General features: G+C 38.1%; 1 protein-coding gene across 3 annotated transcripts in view; it reads left to right on the top strand.

The window, feature by feature from the left end:
• The first annotated feature begins 2,641 nt into the window (after positions 1–2,641).
• NR1H4 (nuclear receptor subfamily 1 group H member 4) overlaps positions 2,642–22,539 on the top strand; it is a 37,225-nt gene continuing 17,327 nt past the window's right edge. The window contains exons 1-4 of one of the 3 annotated variants that reach the window (XM_017738042.1): positions 2,642–2,775; positions 3,474–3,566; positions 7,536–7,675; positions 16,300–16,662. In XM_017738042.1, coding sequence (XP_017593531.1) covers positions 7,591–7,675; positions 16,300–16,662 — 448 coding nt within the window. In that variant the 5' untranslated portion in view covers positions 2,642–2,775; positions 3,474–3,566; positions 7,536–7,590. The remainder of the gene's footprint in view (positions 2,776–3,473; positions 3,567–7,535; positions 7,676–16,299; positions 16,663–22,539) is intronic. The other 2 variants (XM_017738041.1, XM_008636538.2) reach the window with 2 other exon arrangements.

Here is a 22,539-nt window from a genome sequence, read left to right as displayed (position 1 = left end):
AACGAGCTACGCCAAACACCCCCATTCTTTCATGGAGTGTGAAGTTAATGAAGTGGTATTTTCTAGGCAGACAGATTTCTAACTTTGAATGTTCTCTATATCCCTGGCTTTGTTGCTGAACATGTACTTGGACTGGTAATGGCATAAATGTACTGTAGAACACATGCTCTTTGTCACTTACAGAAGTAATGTTACTACTGTCCAGAGAAGCTTCAGGATGTCAGATAATATTCTGAGATTTTAAAAATTATAGAACGCAATGCTATCTTAGGAAAGATATTCCATTTATAAATATCTGTGTTTGAATACTTTCTCATTCTCTTCTCTCCTGAGATGCTGTGTATGTAATCTCCTGAAACACTACAGAAGATATATTTGATTTGCTCCAATTCCTTTCTCTTCAATTCTCATTTGTACATGAACCACAATAAATATGAACACCTGGCTTTAACCAGTAATGCCACATGTCATTGCTACAGGCAATATTTCCTCTTTTGACCATGTGGATTATTTCTTTGCTGTTTCCAGTAATATCTTGAATGTATTGATTAGTGGACAAAGGACCATTTTGGCACTTGCCTCTTTATTATTGTAAGGAAAGAAAAAAATGTTTTAATGCAACAAATGTGTTGCTGAATAGGGGGATTAAATTCCATTTCCTTTGTGCTAAGCTATTTGCTGTCTGACAAACAACATCCACACACAGGAAAATGCTTTTTGGGAAAGAACACTTATTGATAGTTAGTCTCTAGGGACTTCTAAAAAGCAATTTCTCTGTGCCACCAACTACATCAGACCAATGCTGGGGGAAGTTGAAAGATGGAAAAGAGATTTCAGATCCTTGGAACTTGCCAAAAGACAGAAAGCTTCATGAGACATAATGACATTTGTTGGGCTTCTTGACTGCACTTCTGCTTTTTTTCCTATGTGGGACAAAACCCATCACTGGCCTCAGGATGACCAAAGAAATTGGTTTTTTTGGCATGTGTTTTCTAGGCACCACTGGAGTGGACGTATAGTGGAAAGTGTCAGATGGGCTGTTGGCATGCTTGGTTGAAGAGACCCTCTGTCACCTCTGGGTAGGGTTATTTTGGAAGAATTCCCTTACTTGAAAGTAGTTTGTCAATTTTGCTAAACATGAATTTGTCAAACAGAAACATCATTGTTTACAGAAGTAAGATGGTGTTCAGAGAGTCAGAAATGAGGACTGAGAGAGCCGTAGTCTTAAATATACTTATCATATGGCCAGTACCTGCTGGAATGAGCTGTAGGCATTTACTCCCTGAAAACAGTAACCCCTTGGGAGTTAGTGTCCAGTGACAGCCTTATAGCATCATTCTCTCACTGTTCTCTTCAGAAATATGTCATACCATGACTGTTTGGCTGGCTACCAGGTGAATTTGCAAGGGACAGAACACATAAAAGGGACTCTTTATTAATAATATTTTTATGAGATGTATAGAGAGTTTATAGAGAATTAGAACTTCTCTGATAAAAGCTTGAGGATGAATATACCTTTTTAAAGTATTATTTTTTTCTCTTAAAATGAGGCAAAGTGAAGGAATTTTATTCTTGGTAATTTTAGGGCCAGCAGATCTCACCTTTCACATAGAAAGGACTGTGTTGGCTGCCCAATGCCTCTCTTTGCTCAAGCAGGAGGCACAGCCTGTTTCTCTGTGTATTCAACCTTGCTCAGACTATGCAAATGCCTAGGGAAGGATGGAGATCATATACTTTGTGGCAATCATGAACTCACTTACCATGAGTGATGCTGTCAGTGGTCTCCTCTGACTGAAATTTGTCTCAGTATCACTGCCAGATCAACTCATGCCCACTGGATATGTTTAGCAATGCAAACCCGGGAATTATTATGCTTCCTGTGTAGGTGGGATGTTGAAATAAAATAGCCTCATCCATTCCACTTCATTTTAATTTCCTCTGCAGGGTAAATGGGGATGTAGTAGTTCAAGGTCCCCTTTCTGCCAGTGACAACACATCGGTGTTTTCAGATACAGTGCAGCTCACTCAAGGATGTGGTTTTCAATCTACAGGTACCAATTTCTTCCCCTTGTGCACAACTAGTGCATGAATCTAATAGATTTAAAATTAGGGGCCTCAGTTTCTTGTCTAAAGCTCTACGTGATGAGCCCAAATCAAAATGGTGCAGTTTTTTAGAGATTCTTGCAGATACAGGAATTAAACTTTAATGTCCTCATGTCCCTGTGATGCTGTAATTTATAGCCTATTTTTCTTCAGTACTCAGTGTAATGTTCAGTCTCACTAAAAAGGGTAAAAAATAACAGAAATACTTAGAAATCAAGTTTATGTCTCAGAATAACACCTGGGCTCTTTGGATGGGAAAGACAAGGAGGCTGAGAATGTCATAAAAATGTACATGTGCAAGGAAAGGGTTATGATGAGCAACAAGGTGCTATCACCCCACTGTTTGAGTTAACTTCCCCTCTGCACCCGACCAGAGTATTAACAAGCATCTCAAGTCTCTGTGCTGCTGGTCAAGTTGGAATTCACAACATTTTAATACAGCCCATGTTTGGAGAGTTTCGCAAAGAAAGAATTGTTAATGAGTAATCCTTGTCCATTAGGGCACTGAGCCAACAAACGCAAGCTTTGATTCATTGTGTTATCACTACAGGCTTCTGCTAAACATGAAAGCAAAACAAAACAAAAATGTTCCTATGTGAGAATCATTAGGATACTGAACTGAGCACAGAACTGTCTTACATCCTGCCATCTGCAGTCTTCCAGAAAAGAACAGTAAGTAATAATTCCTTAAACTGATAGTTCTTGCTGTTACGTAGCATAGAAGTAATTTTATCACCTGAATTATTTAGTGGATGTTATTGGATTTTTGATCAGAAAAAAAAATTAAAGTGAAGAATAATGTAAGAAGTCATTTCGTCCACAAAACTGTCTCAACAGTAGGAATTCCCCTTGGGAAAAATGGTAAGGTGGAAAATAAAGTCATGTTGAAATTTGTCTTTAGAAAGCTGGCTTCTGTGTGTCACTGGAACAGAAGGCGTAAGTTCGATAATGAGACTTTCTTGCAACAGCACTATCTAGTTAATTGTGTGCATTAGCTCTAAAATTGTATTTGTTGGTTTTTTATCCTTTTAGAAACAGAAAATGTTATCAATGTGATTAATGGGAGAGCTGAGAGCAATCCAGAAAGGGAAAATTATATTTGTTTCATGTAGATTTTTCTTTGACAGTTCTGCGTACAGATTCCAAATGTGTCTTCCAAAGTTGAAGACTTTAGCACATATTTCACATAACTAGGAAGAGCAAAAGGGGGTTTCAAATTTCAAGTGATTACCATTTGAATCCATTGCTAGTTTTTAAGAAAATGTAATTCTATTCTGAGTGTTCTGCTACTCATTTATCTTCAGAAAACTGTAATTGTGGTGGAATACATTTTGCTTTTGTTATTTTTATGGCTATTGCTTGTGTTACAGAGAACCTAGAGACTGGGAATTAAATTGGAATTCCACTAGTCTAAATGGCAGTCCAAAAACAAGTTAGGAATGGAGGGCTTGCAGTTTTATCAGGTGAGACATGAAAGAGATGCTGGAGAAAGAAAGACGCACAGAAATGGTGTTTAGGAGGTAATCCCAGGGACAGTCAGAAGCTGGCCCCACTTTTTGCAGTTACTTACCTGCTTACAGAAATGCCATTGATGCTTCTCATAGAGTTTTCAGTTCTACATGGGACTCAGACACCTGGATTTGCTACAGAATTAAGCAAGAATTTTTTTTTCTGTGTCCGGTGTCTCTTTCCTGCTCTGATTTTAAATGCCATATTGAGAAATCTAACAGAAAATTTCAAATAAACACAGTAACACTAGTCCTGCCTCTGGTTCTCAAACTTGCTCCTACGGTTGCTTGCATTTTGCATCAGTTGCTGTGCAGTTGCCTGTAGTGCTGTTCTTGCCAAAATGACCTGAGAGCAACAGGCTGGAAATAGAGAGCATAAATCTCCCTAATGCTTTCAGGTCTCTTTGATACATTTTAAAACAAACAGGTAAGCAAATAAAATAGCTTCTCAAATAACTGAGGCACTGCATTAAATATTCTACAAAAAGGCTATGAGGCCACATCAAAAGCCTGTGAATGAGATGGGAATCTATCTTCCCATTGATGTTAACAACGTTTGGATTGGGCCACAGATTAATGATGTTACTGAAATTTCTCTTTGAGCAGTAGGCAGTCAGATGTATGAAGAATAGTAAAATATTATGGGAAAGGTGGAAGGAAATGTACTTCACTAACATTCGTGAAAAATTTTGTAAGAGCTTTGACAGATCTTCCTTTGCTGAGTAATTGAAATAGATTCAATCATTCTTCTGAAGGTAAATTACAATTAGACTGTCATGGAGCTTTTCTGGTGATGAAACGTATTTTTACATTACTTGAAAGTGTGGGGCCATGATGCTTTTGTTTTCAGTGATCTCAGTCGATTTAACTTTAATTATTTCACTAAGAGACTTGGCTTTGCTTACACAGAAGCCAGGGAGAGCTTTACTACTGACCATAGCAAGGTCAGAGGTAGTGCACAGGTAAGAGCCCACAATAAATCTGAAACCTAGAGTTAAGTGGTAAGCCCAGTTGTGTATACATACATATTTGTATACCTCAATGAACACATTTCCCATAAGAAATCTGAATAAACACGTATATGCACCCATACAGTGGAAAAACAAGCCCCATAAATAATAATATACATATAAATTTTCTTAGTCAAACATAGAATGTGTAAACACACATAGATTGACAGTTCTAAAGTATGTTAAAATGTAATAACATTTTATGTAATTCAGAGCTCTTGACACGTAATTGAAGACAATACTCTCAATCAGTTTGGCACATATTTTACTTTATACATACTGATCTCTGTTTTTCTTTGCTATATATTTTGGCCTATGAAGATAATCTCCAAAGGTGGTAGGGTAAATAGGTTTATTTAAAAAGTTAACTAAAAAAATTATTTGGAAAAAGAAGCTTTCTAATTTGTCACATGCCTCTTCTTTTCTCTTGTAGGCATCTTATTTTGGAGAGCAATATTGATTTCCTGTGCTTCTATTGCCTTTATTTCAGCTTTTACATATCAGATGCTCTTTTTTGTTGTTGTTACACCTCAGAATGGAGTATCAGCCCAATATAGAGACCTATATTATTTCCCAGAGCTGAACAATGTGTAGCTTAAATTTTCTGTACTGTGTACCTAGTGTAGGTGCTACAGCTGGAAATCAGCATCTGTTGCTTTTAAATACACGTAAAATTAATTATGTGGGTAAATCTAGTATAGGTTAGATAGATCACAGCAGGCTGGACTCAGGAGAAAATCAAAGCCAAACATTAATAAGTATTTAATGAAGAGTTTGGTGTCCAGTGAAATTTACAGTAGCAAAGCTACATGCAATGGAAAATATATATCCAGCCTTTTTTTATGGTAATCTTGTGCCTTGAAGAAATCCCAAGAAGATAGGAGTAATCTCTTTCATGAAATCTAGTAAATGGTCTACATCAGCTGGATATATTAAATAAAATGAAGTATTAAAATTCTGGGAACTTTAAAATTATCATGAACATTTGGCTTGAACTGAATCCATCCAGACCAAAATTTACATGGTAGAAGGCTTAAAGTTACAAAACCTGTAACATCCTACAAAAGCACAGATTCTTACAAATATGTCCTCAAGATTCTTACTATAAACAAGGCAGTATTAATAACATGAGGGTTGGGTCTCTTTGTGTGTGTATGCAAAGAATAATAGATTCTAAGGAGTCCATCTTGAGGTTAAAGAGGGGCATTATATATATGTTAAAAAAGGGAATGGCCTCAATGAAGCAAGAAAGTAGTTTATAGACATATCAAAGAGGCTGTAAAAACACAGGCACTTTACAAGCATTTAAAAACATAGCTTGCCTGCTTTCCTCTTTATTTGCATCACAAACTAGAAGGATGCAGAATATAAACCTTAGAAGCTAAGAAGTTATGCACTGAAAGTCTGACTATATATTGGCAGTCCTGACTGTGCTGCTGTCTCCTTCCAGAACACTTGTAATGCACTGTAAGAGGAATCGCATCCCTAGAGCTTGTCACGGGTATTTCATGAGAAAACTGTCTGTCAGGAATTTTAAGACCTTAGAGCTATGTGGGTAGCCCCACCTCTTGATTTCGGCAGATAACTTCCCTGGCAACTGAGGCAGCAAGGCAGTAAAATGGCTGGAAGTAAATGTGGACCTAGTGGGGTGGCTGGGCTGATTGCCAAACCCCATCCAAGATACATGGAGTTTTTCTGCTGTTGCAAAACTATGTTTCTGTGCTAGATTTGAGACACTGTGTTTACATGTTATTTGCCACAAGAACCCTATCTGGTCTGCGATACAAGTAGCTTTTGACTTTTCTAAGTAAACTGTTTAAATTATCTGTGGGCAGACCTTTAAAATGCATCTGTCTAATTAGAGGGCCTCTGTTTATGTTAAGAAAGAATTTAATGAATCCTTACGACATATAATTACAGAGTGTGCTTGCCACTTTCACAAGCTGCTTCTCAGTCTGCTCAGCATTGTGGCCTCCTGCAGCATTCACGTTTTTGTCAGATGACTTCATTTCTGCTCAAGAAACATGCTGAGATCTCACTGGGAAGCAGACTAGGCTGTAACTCTCAAATGTATTCAGTAAGTGGAAATGTAGTCCCAGGGACAGTCCCACGGTAATAAAACCAAATAAAGAATTAAGACTATGAAGCAAAGGAAAACAGATTGCTGTCAACTTTATGCAGAATCCTCTTGGTGTCTGTAGAAGCCCCTGAGACCTCTCCTTGGAGCTCTGTATTCCCCTGTTGGTCCTGCCTCAAACGCAATCTGGAGTTGGCTCACTCCACCCACATGGCCTGGGCAAGGGAGCCCCTTTCCCACCTCTCCCAGCCTCCCCCAGGTGAGAGTTGTGTGGCTGCTTGAGACCACCGAGAGAGCGGATGGGCGAGCCTGGTTACCAGAGCCAGGCTTGGCTTTCTGCGTTTGCCACCATTCCTCTTGTTCAGTAATCACTGAAGGCAAGATAAAGAGCTGGTCCCTGGAAATTAAACTCAAGTTTCCTGTCTGTGTTCTTCTGATCTAACCATAAACTTGCACTTTTCAGTAAGTGAAAGCAATGACATGATGAAAGGGTGGTGAAAAATAATGCAAACAATTGGTATTGCATGGAAGGAGGGCTGGGCAGCATGCCCTCAGGAGGTCAGGCCAGTGCTTCACTCTGAATATTTGAATAAATTTGGGCATAAACCTCCATTAATTTAAAATGAACAGAAAGAGGGTAAATAAAATATGCCACATCAAGGAAAAACCCAACAGGCTGGATGTAGCATTTTATTTAAAGGCCGAATTAGGTATTGTAACTTCAAGATAATGTTTGTTACAGCAATATTGAACTAGCCTCCTGCATCCTGCCTTACACTAGGTACACAAAAGTTAGTTATCTTGTTCTAAATACTCTTTTTGCTTCATATTTTTCAGGGTCTCTTTTCAACCTCCTTTTTAATCAGCATATTCCTCCTGAACTGAAGAATAAATGGGATCTGAAATGAATTTAATAGGACATCATCAGCTAGCCACAGCTGATGGATTTCCTCTTGCTGAAGGTCCTCATTTGTTTGGTAAGTCACCAAATTAGGTTGAAATAGTAAGCTGTCCTTTACTCAGAAACCTAGGGGAAAATGCACTGAAATTTCAAATCAAGGACAGGTAGCTGAAATGTGCCAACCTTCTTGAATCTTCAACACTTGTGAAAGGAATAACAAACACTACATCTGTGGTGTTAATGTAATCTTGCACACCATTGCTTTCATCACTGTTCTTAGCAGAACCTATGGGTTGTTTTCGTGACACTCTTCTAGTACTGGAGACCATTTGGCAAAGACAGACTTTTGTATGTAGGCTGGATGTTACCTTCATGTGAGTCACTTAAATCAAGCTGAGCAGATATATTTCCAGTAAATCTGTAATAAAATTACAGTGCAATGTATTTGCATTGCCATATCATGCAAATTTATGAAAGTAATTTCACCTAAATTAAAACACCGTTAAAAACTTATCCTATTAACTTCAGTACACAAGAAAGTTTATAAAGCAGGCTGGAAGATCCTCCTTGCTCCAGTTCCACTGAATTTTTCAAGGCTAAGCATGAGTTTGTTAATGAGTGAAAAATTCTTGGTCAATATTTTATAAGCATGGGTAAGCTTATCTTTTCTGATATATGTACTGCTAAGGGGAAAAAAAGAGGATAATACATCACAGCAGAGTGGGTCCTTCATTGAGTAAGTTATGGCACATTGAGGGATGCACACATAATACAAACCCCCACAAAATGCTGCAACACCTCAGAAGTTTACAGTCCAAATAACACCAGAATTCTGCCTTTTTGAGTGCTGGAAAAACTGAACATATTCCAGTTTCATCTGTCTGGAGCAAGAGTAGTGCCTGGGGCATGGAAGGAAGGACTCTGACACCCAGAGCTGCTCCAGCTGCAGAGCTCCTAGAAGTCAGGAACATCTCTAAAAGTCAGACCACTTCCAGTGTCCTGGCTCCATACAGCTAAACTAAAGCATGATCACTAATGATAAGCAGAACCCACTCCATTATTGTGTGTTACTGGTTTTTATCCCTCTTTGTTTTGGGGTTTGGTGGGAGAAATCTTTTGGAGTTGTTAAAAAATAATATGCTAACAGCTAAACAACTTCTTTGCTACCTCTTAATTCCAATGTCAGGCCATGATATACAGAGAGGAGAATGATGTTCAAATCTAGGGTGCCAAATATTATATCCAGTCATCTTTTAAAACCCCTGCCTATCCGAGCTACTTCAGATTTTTGTCAAGAAATTTGACCCAATATCTATTTTTTATTTAATTGTTTAATTATTTTAAGGAGTAATGATAAGGTATTTTGAAAACACAAGGAAGAATGTTAATGTAAAATACTTGCCCTCCACAGGGTAATCTTACTTACAAATTGTGAAGCTTTCGGAAGAGGGATTGTGTCTCTCATTATAGGTGTTCAGAGCTCAGCACAATGGAGATTTAATTCAAACTGACATGTCTGTAACAGAAAGAAATAATGTATTAAGGAGTTGAATCAGGGGTCCCATTAGAAAGAAAACCTAGCTCTCCTGCTGTGTTTCACTTAACCTGACTTTTTTTTTGTGGGGTGTCACTCTAATGTGGTGTCTTTTTTGCTTTTATAGCTGGAAAAAAGCCTATCAGAAATAATATGCAACTGAGTCCACAGGGAAACTTACTCATTGTGAAAATATGACTCTATCTCTCCAAAACACTTGTAGGAAATGGTTTTGTCTCTCAGTTTTTTATCTTTGTAAATTACTTGCATTTTTTTCACATTCAGTTTTGGCAGGAAGTGACTTCCGAACCCCAGAAAACAGGAAGAAAGCTTTTCTTTTAGATGGTCCTTATAATGCACGTTTCTTTTAGGTCTTCTCATACATTGTAACTCACAAGTTAAAAATTGCTGGCTTACAAGCATTAGCCTTTATACAAACCAGTCTCCTTTATTCAAAGATGCACACTCGCCTTCTGTAAAAAATCCCTGGAAATATATTTTCTTTTCATTATGCTTTATTCAGTCTACAGGGAGAGTGTTCTTCAAAAACAAATCTAATTGCATCTCCAAACATTCGCTCCAGGTTCAGGTATTTCCAAAGAAATGTTGTCGATTCTGAGTTGCTTGTGCCTCACCACCATGGTGGTTCCAAGGCACTTCTACATACTTAGCCTCAAGGCTTCTAGTTGCAGCAGGTTTCAGAAAAAAGGTTTTCACCTTTCTGTAGCTGAAAATTTTATGCTGCTCTTTGAAGAGCGTATGTCTAAGGTAAAGTATCTCTGTATGTCTTTGGAGTTAGTGTGTTTTAACTATGGATTTTCACTTCTGCAGTTATGAGTCCCTGGGAAAAGGGCCTCAAAATGCAAATGAGGAAGGATCTTTAGCCTAGTAAAAGTGAGGGTGCTTCTCTTCCACCCTCTCTTCCTGAAAAACTGCTTTTCTTTTTCCAGCTCCCTACTCAGGTGATTCAGAAATATCCTAGATCTCTTTACAGGAAATATATCTTTGAAGAAGTAGCCAAAACCAAATATATAAAATGATACAACCTCTATAGTATCTGCACACAAAATCAACTTTATCTTTCTTGCAGCTCTGGTTTTCCCAGTGAGGGAAAGGGACTCTTGGTAACAAGAAATCCCAGAAATGTGTGGGTCTCCATAAGACCTGTCCTGTTGAGATTCTTCCCTTCCTCAGTCAAATCCTGTTTTCATTTCACAAGTCCCATTGTACTGAGCAGGGCCAGCTGTGTGAAGACTGGGCCAGTTTCATATCCTGACCTAAGGGAAATTGGCACACCTATCAACCTTCCTTTTTTAACCTCTGTAATTTAGGACTGAAATCTCCTTTAAAATCTTTGGAAGCTTTGTAGTTCACCTTGGAGCCATGAATTTATTCTGTGGACATGTCTACCATGACAAACCTAGACTGATCTGAGCTCCTCCACTTTGCCCCAAATTGGCTGGACACAAGCTGTGACATAGAACATGCTGAGGCTCATTAGCAGAGCACTGTGACAAGCCTTGCTCTAAGGCTTGGCAATTCAGCAGGGCTGTTGCAAAAAGGTGTTTGATAACATATTTCAATTGCCTTTGAAATTTTTTCATATTAGAGACAATCCATTGTTAAATACCTATATTCCCATTAGCTTATTTCTCTCAATGGCAGCAGGACTGAGGCAAAAAGGTGTTTGATAACATCTTTCAATTGCCTTTGAAATTTTTTCATATTAGAGACAATCCATTGTTAAATACCTATATTCCCATTAGCTTATTTCTCTCAATGGTCTTCACTTGTCTTTTATCACAAGGGACTGAATGAATTTTCAGACACCAAAAAAATCTCTCCTTCAAATCTTATATGTGTAAGGTTATATATTTGTGTGGCACCTGAAATACATGACTCAAACTGCCATTTCTATGATAAATAGATGGTATCTACCTTATATAGAAGTTAATATGCAAGATACTAAGTGTGAAACTTCAGATATCAGAAATGGAATTATTTCTAAGAACCTGAAAAGATAATTCAGTACTATTGTATGCTTGGTTTGAATGAAGACCTATTTTAAGTATTTTTGATGGCCTGAAAATGTTTTCCTGTAAGGTGACATTAAAATATAACAAGACAAGAAATGCTACCCTCCTTGTACATGTCCCTAGCTGGGAAAGAATTTTTAGGGGAAATGAACACTCTTAAAAGCTGTATTGAAAAGGATGAGGAAAAATAAGAAAAAAAATGACATGTTACAAAGTGGGGAAAAAAGCAATATATTGAAACTTCTTAATGAAAGAACTACGAATGCCACTGAAAATTGTTGTAGACATAGAACAGTGCCTAAGAGGAGCTTAAAAGGTTGACTCCTTTTAGGTAAATCTGCATTTTTTTTCTGGTTTGGGGTTTGGTTTTTTTTCTTAATAAATAACAGTAATAAAAAAGGTAGTAGGGTCAAGTGTCCAAACTGATTAAACCGCTTCAAGATCACAAGATATGTTAAATAACTACTTGTCTTTAGCACCACCTGGCATTTGATGCAACATCTGGCATCATCCCTGCAGAGAAGATAATTAGGCTCATAACTGACCCCCAAATCAAAAGGAAACAAACCAACACAAATTAAAACAGAAAATCTTGGATGCATAATAATTATGAAGAGAGCCAAACCAAACAGAGTGGCAATGTGAGTAAAAAATTTAATGAGAAGGACAGATTGGATGTGGCTTTGAGCAACCTGTTCAAGAGGATGGTGTCCCTGCCTATTTCAGGGGGTTTGGAACTAGGTCATCTTTTAGGTCCCTTCTAACCCAAACCATTCTATCTTGTCATACAAATCTGTCCAGTAGGGTCTGAGCACTTCGGCCTTTTTTTGAGAATGCAACATTTCTGCGCTTAGAAACATGCTTCCTGTGATACTGAAGTGGTTAATCTATTGCACAGAACCACCTGGCCTTACCAAATATTTATTGATACAAAATTTTGTTGTAACTAAACCACAATAGGTACAAAAATACAATGACTAGGCTACTTGGAGGCATCCCCTCAGCTGGTAACCCAATTTTATCCGGGTAACTCCACACTGGGAACAGACATTATTTCCGGCATTTACAAACAAGTTTCTCGTAATGAAGTTAATTAGTAAACTATATAACCTCTGGTCTGTGTCACTCCTTTCTAATCATAAAGAAAGTTCTCACAGTAAAGAAGTTAACAGGACACAGACAAAGCAGAATTGAGAAGTTTCATGTATATATAGACTTTAGGAGGTATAAAAGAAAAAAGAGAAGGAAAGGAGGACTGAGGCACCCTAAGGAGAGTATTTTTCGTCAAGAAATGGTCAGACTGAACACAGCTTGAGGTAGGATATTGCTCTATTCTCACTTGGATATTTTTGTTATCTATTCTTGCACTCTTCCTTGAAATCGTAGGATGCTAGTAGGTTTTTTAAACCAAGTGATCTTTAAAAGATACACAAATAATTTGTTTGGAATTAAACCAGGATTTTGTTAATGGCTATGTCATGGTTTCCAAATTACCTAATTCTGAATATCATTATTTTATTATGTTCCTTCATAAAAAAACAAAGGAGAGACAAGGGTTCATATTTTAAACCTGTTAGAATTTGTTTAGCTTTGTATGAGTGGAACAATAACTTTTACATTAAAATGTTATCTCATTGTAATTTATTTAATATTCTGCATAAAATCCCCTTTAGCTTACACAAGACATCAGTTTAGCTCTGCGAACTGAAAACAGTTTATTCCTGCAAGGAAAATTATCTCTTGTTTCTACAAGTCAAATATTTTTTTCAAGTTTAATGTAGAATATTCTGTGTAAAATTTAAAGTAATAGAAGTAAAACTCTCTAATAAATTTAAGTTGCAAGTAGAAAAAATATTTGTAGAACAATAATCACATGTATGTGAAGGTTTCACTTTGCTTTTAGTAAGCTTTCCTTATTTTTGTAAAAGGTTTTCATTGAAAAACACTTACTTGCAAAATATAAGATTGGCAAATTGAAAAAGTCTGCAGCTATAAGTAGCATAACATTTGTGTGTACTTAAATAGTTGTTCCTTAAAACTCTGAAAAGTATGCTTTCAAAAGGAAAAACTGATAAATGTTACAAAATATTTAAGACCACACAAACAAAATGTCAGTGTAGTCCAGTGAGCTCATTTTTGATTTCACTTTCACTGCTTATAGTTCTGCAACTTCAATGATGTTACTGGGCTACTCATGCTTTAGCTGCATGAAACCAGTCCATCCCAGATTTCTACTAATATATATATCTGGAGAAAAGCTTATGTACATTCCGCTTGGTAAGATAAGATTACTTTTCTTTTGTGATAAGAAATTATTTGGTCTAGACTCTCATGTGCAGGTCTACAGGTACATCATGCTCAGGTCTACTTAAAACAAACCAAACCAAAACCAAACAAAAAATCCTCAAAACTTCAAGCTAAAGTGGGAAAACCTACATAGATGCAAAAATTCATACTGGTCCTTGAGCACTTCCCAGAGTTTTAGCTATAAGTCTATTTTACATAAAACAAGACCATGTTCTCTCAGTCTGCCTCAACCTTGTCTGTTCTTCCTTTTTCTTTCCATTGACCTGAGCATGGACTCAGTTCAGCTAAATTGTTTAAATCTGAGTCTGATACAGAAGGAAAAAGGACATTATATAGGCTGTTTGGCTTTTTCTCCTGTGTTTAACTTAACTAATTCAGACTCTTTTTTTTGTTTGTTTCCTCTGGAAGCAGAGTACAATGGTTGGGAAGATTTTTTTAAACATATTTGTAACCCAAATGGCTCTACAGTTGTTTAAATACACCCCCAGTATTGTCTCAGGATGTGCTGCAGTTCTTTAGTAGCTCTGAGTTTTTAACAAGCCCTGAGATTTTTTTTTGGGGGAGGAATGTTGCCTTCTCTTCTTGCTCTTTCAGAGGTCCAAGCAGTTCAGGAGGCTGGTACACAGCTTTTGTGGAGTTTCCTGTGGAGGCAGAAAGCTAAAAATCAACAGTTTCTTCTTTTTCATTTTGGGATTGTCCCACTTTCCTTTAGCAAACTCAATTAAATAATTACTAACTAGCAAGTGAAAACTTAGGTTTCCATGGTGAACAGATTCCTTTCCAAAGAGAGATTAAATGAATGTGTATCCCACAATTAACCCCAGCTTTTGTACCTAAAGTACCTTGACCAGTCTTCATGAGCAGTGGCCCTGACAAGTGGTAAATATAGCTAAAGACCCATTAAAGACTCATTAAACCTATACTGGATATCAATTCATCGTTGTCCTCACCCTTTACTTGTTTTGTCACCACTGTGGCTGGCAGGTATCAGTGATAGTTTGCATCTGATGCATGAAGCTGTAATTTCACTTCCAGGCTCTTCCATAGTGTCCCCAGATGCCCTCTGTATGTCTATACTCTTGGTTTAAATGGCATAACCTTGGGTTTGGGGAGCGCCTTCTGCTACTCTGCTCTGCCAGTGTAGCACTTGGTGTCCTGGCCTCTTCTGGGGCAATGAAATGCAACCATAATTAAACTAATTACAAGTAACAAAGGGCACCATTATTCTCACTCAGTTTTGTGTCACATTTTTCCAGTCATAGATCTTGCTGATTATTCTGGAGCTGGGACCTCAACCCTTGCTGTGGGCAATAATAGAGCAACCACACAAACCCAAAACACTTGCGTGGCTTCTACAGCATGGTAAAGTAGGAAGGGCAGAAAGCTGCAGGGCAAGAGCGTAAGACCTTGAAAGCAAAAAAGTAGGTGTAATTAAAAGGTTAGTTTGTGGCACTAACTGAAGTGAGACAAAGGAGAGGGGAAGATCCCCCACTATAGATTTTAATTATTTTTGTCATTACGGATGTTCCCTCCTCTTAATTGTTGACATTTCTTTGTTGTTTCTGATTCCTTGCAAAAGGACACTTGTCTGGGACCAATTTTGTGTCAGCAAAAATGTTTCTGGAGTTCTTCTGAAGCACTGTTAAGTGATGGTCACCAACAAACATTAATCTATGATTTCCTTGTAAATACTGCTGTTGACTCAAATAAAAAAGTGGACTGGTCATCTGCCTGGAAATATGCACTATTTTTCTCAGACTCTTCTCGGAACTGTTGAAGGAATTGAGTCAGTGTTTTCATGAAACAGCAAGATGTGGCTCTCTCCAACAGAAAATAAGAAATAGTTTGCAAATAACTTTCAAATTCAGCTTTTCAATTGTTTGACATGGGCTTGATTTTAGCTACACCATCCAGGGACTGCTAGATGTTGTAGTGTCTGGAGTACAGAAAAGAAATGAGAGTTCAGTTGTTTGCAATTTTAAACATGCTATTTAACAAGCAAGGTTAAGGTAACCTCCAGATACCATGTTGTTCCCGACAGGAAATTTTGCCACTCCTTGTGCCACTGCCAGGCCTGTTGCTGGCTCAGAGGTGACTAATGCTGACTTAGAGAGGTGCTTCTTATGAGAACTGCACAGCTGCACCGAACAGCACAGGCTTGTAGGGGCTGGGGACCAGGCTGTAGGGTCTGGCTGGCCAATGGAGGCTGGACGGTGAGAAGGTTGCATTTCACCACTTACATTAGGAATATCTTTCTTGTTCTTTCCTGGTAACCTCACTTTCCTATTTCAGGCTCTTCTTGAATGTTTATTTCATTTTCTTAGTCTTCTAATTAAGCCTTGCCCTTGTCATTTTTCCCCAGTGCAGTTTTTGTCTGTCATGATGTATTCATTCAGAATTAAATACAAATTAACATGGAGTCTTGATTTAGCTTTCACCAGTGCCATGGGGTTTTTGCCATTTGTTTGGACTTGTTCCATTCTGCTTTAAGGCCTAATTTGGGCTGCTGGCTTCCCTGGGGTGTGGATTGCTCTTTCCTGTAAACTGAACAATTATACGATTACCTGTACAATATTTTTCAAGATTTTTTTTATGTAACTGCCAGTGCTGGACATTTCCACCAATTATAAATGAGTGTCTGAGAAGGAATAAATTATTTTTAAAACTTCTTGCAGTGTATTTGTGTAGCAAATCTGAGTTTAGAGAATGCAATCTTTATGCTTGTGCCTGGTTTTTGAGATAAACATCTAGAAGTGGAAACTTCTCTGATAATTACAGTTTCATGGTAGTAATAGAAATTGGTTTTGCATTGCTATTTTCCAGGTGTCCTTTCAGAACCAATGAGTTCTCCAGTGCAAGAGGCAGATGTGTCACCTTATGCGCAGTACAACAATGTGCCATTTCCCCAAGTTCAGCCTCAGATCTCATCGCCACCTTATTACTCCAACTTAGGCTTCTACCCTCCGCAGCATGAGGAATGGTATTCCCCTGGGATGTACGAACTCAGGAGGTTACCCTCAGAGACCTTTTTCACAAGGGAGACAGAGATAATGGATATCCCTGCAGCCAAAAGGCCTAGACTGGGTCACTCCACAGGAAGAGTGAAAGGAGATGAGCTCTGTGTGGTCTGCGGTGACAAAGCCTCTGGGTACCACTACAATGCCCTTACTTGTGAAGGATGCAAAGGTAGGATGAAATCAGTTCAGCTAATAGGCACAGCAGCTTCTCAATTTTTTGGGGGTTGGGTGTTGTTTTGTTTGTTTGTTTGTGGGGTTTTTTTGTTTGGTTTTATTTTTTTTTATAATTTATTTTCTTGGTAATTTTATCCAAATCATTAAACATATTAGAGATTTACATTTGGATCCTGTGTACCCTATTTTCCTCGAGACAGACTGGCAGAGTCTTCTACCATTGCCCTGTGGTTATACAGCATAGTAGGCCAATCTGTGGCTCTTGAGCACCACTAGCTTTTGGTAAACTGAAGGACAGCTTCTCTGTGGAGACTGGCAGCCTGGCTCTGCTCTCTATGGAAGCTGTTCATGCCACTCTCTCTCTGCCTGAGGAAGGAACACGCCCATGGAGGCCCCTGGGAGCTGAGTGCTAGGCTGCCCTAGAAAATAGCTAAACCAGCCCAAGTGCCTCATGTAGTGACCACTGAAGGGGAGTGAAAGCTGTCAGCCCCCACCTGCGGGCTGTTCCCAGGGAATCTCTTTCCCCCAGCTCCCAAAGGATATAATGGGTGTCTTTTGGTTTGTGAAATGAAAGGATTTCTAGTTCTATACTTTCTTCTAAGGATAGCCCCTATCCCTAAGGAGGGAACTTCTTCAGAAAGAAGGTTGTATCTGGAGGACAAATACCTTGCTTCTCAGAAGAATATTATTCACTTGTTATTATCAGGATAAATGTGGTGTAGAAAATCATTGCCATTATGGTAAACATGATTGCCAGATATTTTAGCGGAGAGGGACAAGAGGTTATGTCAATAATTATACCTGAACAGGTATAATATATCTGTGATAGGGCTGAGGTACATTACGGCCAGAAAAATAGTGCCCCAGCTTTTCAATCTGTTCTGTGAATATTTCATTACCATTCCTGTTTAATGTATAAAGACTAAAGCATGGTCACTACCGAATTACTGAAATACCTTAATGTGGAATTCACTGTCATAGAGAGTGGACCTTGACCTAATTTGGGGCTTTTGCTTTATCTATCACAAAATCATTCGTGAGGAAAAAACAGACCACACTAGTCAAGCACTCTAAACATGAACACAATCACAAGGCTGACACAGTTTTTCTCAACAATTTCAATAAATAAGAGGTTCATTTCTTTCTGCTGTCTGAGTTAATAGTCTCCATGTCAAAAACTATGAATTAACTCATATGAATGCTGTCATTATAAACCAGGTTAAACTCAATTTTGATGTGATGATTTCAAGTAATGATACATTTATTCTGTTAGTAAGCTATTCCTACTCTTTATTAACTTCAGTATTAAATATGTTAGGAAGTTTTCAAAGACCTAAAATTACAAACTTTGAAATTTGTACTGAATGTTTCTAGAAGAGAGGTTAAAGCCATCAAGTAAATATCCAGACTAAAACCCATGGTGAAAGGAAACGTGTCCACTTCCCTACCGACTCATTTTGAATCACTCTATGTAACCAGAATTTTACTGCTTTATTGGGATAATCTATTTTATGTTTTTGTTCTGTTTCATGACTGCAACATCAATTATAATGAATAGTACCCTTGACCAACATAGTAAAAGTTGAATTACTTAAAGATAATGGATTCTGTTTCTACAATAAACTTTAGGGGTGACTAAAGTACCAGCTGATTCAGTAAAGAGATGTGCTGAGGACAGTAATTCTGTCTGACAATGTAAACCAGATGCTATGTTTTCTAGATCTCTTGATCATTCCTGTTATCTGTGGAATTTTTCACATGGGTATGCATTACCTTCAAAGCATGGAGACCAAAATTAGGTTCGGTACTTCAGTTGTGCTTCAGTGCAGTAGAATACTACTTCACGTGTCTGTGTCTTGCACCCCAGTATGAGATTATCCCTTCTTCTTGGCAACAAGACTGTTAATTCATGCTCAATGTGTGTCCAAAATAATACACAGGTCCCTTTCTGTAGGACTAGTACTCACCTTGCAGCACCCCTGCTCCATTGATGCAGTGGATGCTCTTATTCAAAGGAAGAAGCTTTGCACATATTTTTATGGGATTCAATCCTCTGTAATGAATATGTTAATTTTTATTTTTTTAAATTTCTTTCTTGGGTAATGCATTCAGCAACAGCTTCCATTCTTTTTGGTTTTCTTTCTTGGGCAGATAGAACAAAATTAGGATCTTATCTATTGTCCCTCATGACAATATTAATCTGAAGATGCAGGAGTATACACTGCTATACATACATATATATCTTATTACATTACCATCTGTTGGAACCCAGAGTGCAGGGAATGTTTCTCTGCCTGTCCTGAGGGACCCACCCCCCCAGGGAAACACTGTTTTTAACCTTCATCCATGGAGAGAGCTGCCCAGGCTTTGGGATGAATTAGAATCTACAAGGGTGTGAGTTAGGTGGTAGTACAATATATAGTTTGTCACATGGTGCAAAATTTAACGTTTTAGGTTTATTAGTATGGTAAGTAGATGAAGGCAAGATGGAGGATCCCTGTCGTTTTTCATGTCTCTTTCATCTTCTTCACCTACTCCATTTTCTGCAGTGTTGGTAGCACAGAATGATTGGTTAGGAAATGCTGCAGTACAGGGCTACGTGAATAGATAGTTCATGAGGCATTGGTAGAGAAGTCAAAATAATGTACGTTCTTAGTGACAATTGGGTGATTTATCTTTAAAAGGGCCTTGAGTTTCCTGCATTTTGTCTTTTGGTACTTGCTCTGCTTCATGCTATGTCTGTGGCATGTAAATTGCTGATAAGATATAATAAACAATCTGAAGACCGAGAAGATCCAAAAGTCCTGTTCGTCTCTTACTCCTGGCAAGGACTTTCTCCCCCATCCAGGGAGGACATGTGGGGATCGAGAACCCCCACAACCATCCATTAACCAATATGTATGAACCATTAATATTTTACATAATATTTACAGCACAAGGAGCAATACACTGTGTTTAAACTTGCTATCATGGAGACCATTTCTGAAACAATCTTTGCAGACAGACATCAAAGACATTCTGGTACAGCCTCAGCCTGGGTAGTGATACTGGGTTTTAAGGGCCCTTGCCGGATGTTACAGAACAAGTGTGACATATTGTTGAGCTTGTTTAATAAAGCCACAGAAGAAGTTCTGCTGAAACAAAAAGCCGCTTTGGCTTTTTGGATCTTTGAAATCCATTTCAACCCAAACCATTCTATGACCCTATGAAAAGTTAATTACGCATCCCCTCCATGCAGGCTTGCAGTAGGAGTTTTTGCAGTATTCACACCACTCCTGTACTGCTTGATGTGTCTCACACCAGACTAGAATTCTTCTTGCAAAGAAAGGTCCTGCTTCGATCCTCTCCTCACACAAACACCCACCACGGGGGCATGGGGCGAAGGAACGCTGGAAGATGTCTTGATAGTCTGACAGAGCAGAGCAGATGCTTCGTTAGCAATTGTGAGCTTCAAAAACTTTCAAATGTAAAACCCATCAGGATGTCAAACAGAGATACTTCCAAAGCTTTCATCTACTCTTTTTACAACTGCCCTCCTTCAACTTTCATAATTTCCATAAGAAAAAATCAGCATTAGTAACATTGGAACAGCTCTACCATAATTAATCATATTCATGACTATCTGAGAACAAAGCAAATTCAACATTTCCAGCCAACATGAGCTTTTTGTAATCTGGCAAGATCAGAGGAAAGTCAGACTGTGTCAGAAAAACCTTCAGCTTTTGGGGTTACTAATCCTTTGTTAGTTTAACATATGCTGTTTCTGACATACCTTTAAATGTTAGTAAAACTCCTCCCATTACAGAAAGTCACATATAAGTATTTCTGGCAGTATAAGTTCATTTTGAATTAGTAGTGAATAATATATACAGAAATTTAATTCATACAAAAAGCTAATTTCAAAATTAATTATGAAGAAGTCTGTTCAAGAAGACAATGATTCAAGAGTCACTTCACAAAAAAAAATGAAGCAAGAATAGGGTTAAAACTACTTTTTGAAAAAAAAAATTATTTTGCTTTTCATTTTAAATAATTTCACTTTTTCAAAACCTTTGTTTTCAAGAGCAAGTGTCTGACTGCTTGAATCTTGTTGGTTCCTAGCTTTTGCATCCATGTTTTTGCCTTTTTCTTTCTTGCATATCTTAAAAAATTCATTTACTAAAGTTCTTTTTCTTTCTTCCTCCATGAAGAAGTAAATGCACACCTTGTGGATAGGTTGAGTGATCATCAATCAGTCTTAGAATGTTATAAATATTTGTGCAGAGCTTTTCAGTATTTACTAGTAAATAATGTGTCATAAACTATAGGATTTAAAATTAACAAATAAAATTATAATTTATATAAAGCAGATGTAGTTGCCTTTAACTGACAGTGAGAATTTACAGCTTAAATCCAGGCTTTTTTTCCCTTCCGTGACCAGTAAATGGTAATGTATTAAAACCATGTGAGTGATGAATAAAAATAATGCCTGGGGCTTCTGGAGGTTCTAAGTAATCTGCATTTCAAAAGAGACTGATGCCAGTCAACTGTATTTGTTTGAAGAGCAGCCAATAAAACAGACAGCATGGAAGAGATTTCAAGCAGGAATTACTGAAGATTCAGAGAAATGCCAGATTTTTTTGTGACCAGGTAGTGGAATTGTTTTACTGGTTGCTACACACTGGTGCTTGGAAGAGATTAGGCAACTATAAAACCATGGGTCAAATTCGGGAAATTGTCATCTGACTACACAATTCTGCAAACACACAGACAATTCTTTAGATTCACAACTGAATTTGCTCTATGATTTGAGCATGGGAGACTGGGTCTTATCTGGCTCCTCTTTCAATGCATCAGAGTGCTAGGTTGGAAAACAATAGCTTTATTGTGCCAGGCAGTGGTGATAAGAAAGCAAAAGCTTTTTGAATAGCTCTGGTTAATATAAATGTACACAGAGCTCTAGTTTGAAGCACAGTATGAATCAGTGATGTGCCAGGAGAATCTCCCAGGAGTTTATTTCAGAAACCTGTCCTCACATGGGGAAGAAATCCGCTGTAGCTGAGGCTAAATAGTCTCTGCCATACGAAGGGCAATGTAAGATAGTAATGGCACAGTGAGTAACACTAAAAATTCAGGAAACATTGACAGCAAAGATTCTGCTGCTTTGTGATGACTCTTATTCAATCACATTTGATATCTTGTGCACCCCATGCTTTGCCCACAGTGGCACTCTCACGGATGTGATAGGCAGCAGCCAAATAGGAGATTTGGACAGATTTAGGAAGGGTTGTCTCAATTTCTTTTATCGGTTGCTGTTTGCAGCGATCACTGTGCAATTTTTGAGTGAATCCAGTGATGGTACCAGTAGAACTACCTGTGTAGTTGAAATTAGGTGACTACTTAACTCATCAAGTGGACAATACTCAGTGAATAAGGCTGGAGAGTCTTGTAAAAAGGGGTACATGTACAACAGGCAGATAGAATGCAGCTTCCTTATTCAACTCGGGGGTGGGTGAGCAGACCAATATGTGGAGCTTCTGTTGCTCCCAGGAGCTGGGCGAAAGGTGATGAGTTACTCAGCTCTCTTTCTGCACATTCCTCAAGAGACTTAACAGACTCATTTTTTTTCACTGGCTATTTGTATGGCATCACCCTACAGCTCTAGTGCTGGTGCTCAGCCTGTTACTGGCAGGTTTCAGATTTGGGTCTGAATTTTCCCGACATTCACAATTCCAGGACTAATGTCTAGTGTGTGAACTCATTTATTAAATTATTAAATATGACTTGGATACTGTTGTTAATACAAGTATCAAGAATGTAGTCATCCAGGCACTGAAAGAAACTGATGGTCTGGCAGAACACGTGTCATTCAGAAAAACAAGTGCAGATGGAG

The sequence above is a fragment of the Corvus brachyrhynchos genome, unplaced genomic scaffold, assembly GCF_000691975.1.
Source record: "Corvus brachyrhynchos isolate BGI_N302 unplaced genomic scaffold, ASM69197v1 scaffold56, whole genome shotgun sequence".
In the NCBI taxonomy this organism is placed as follows: Eukaryota; Metazoa; Chordata; class Aves; order Passeriformes; family Corvidae; genus Corvus; species Corvus brachyrhynchos.
Note: the sequence above shows the minus strand (reverse complement) of the source record. Positions and strands in the feature narration are given on the sequence as shown.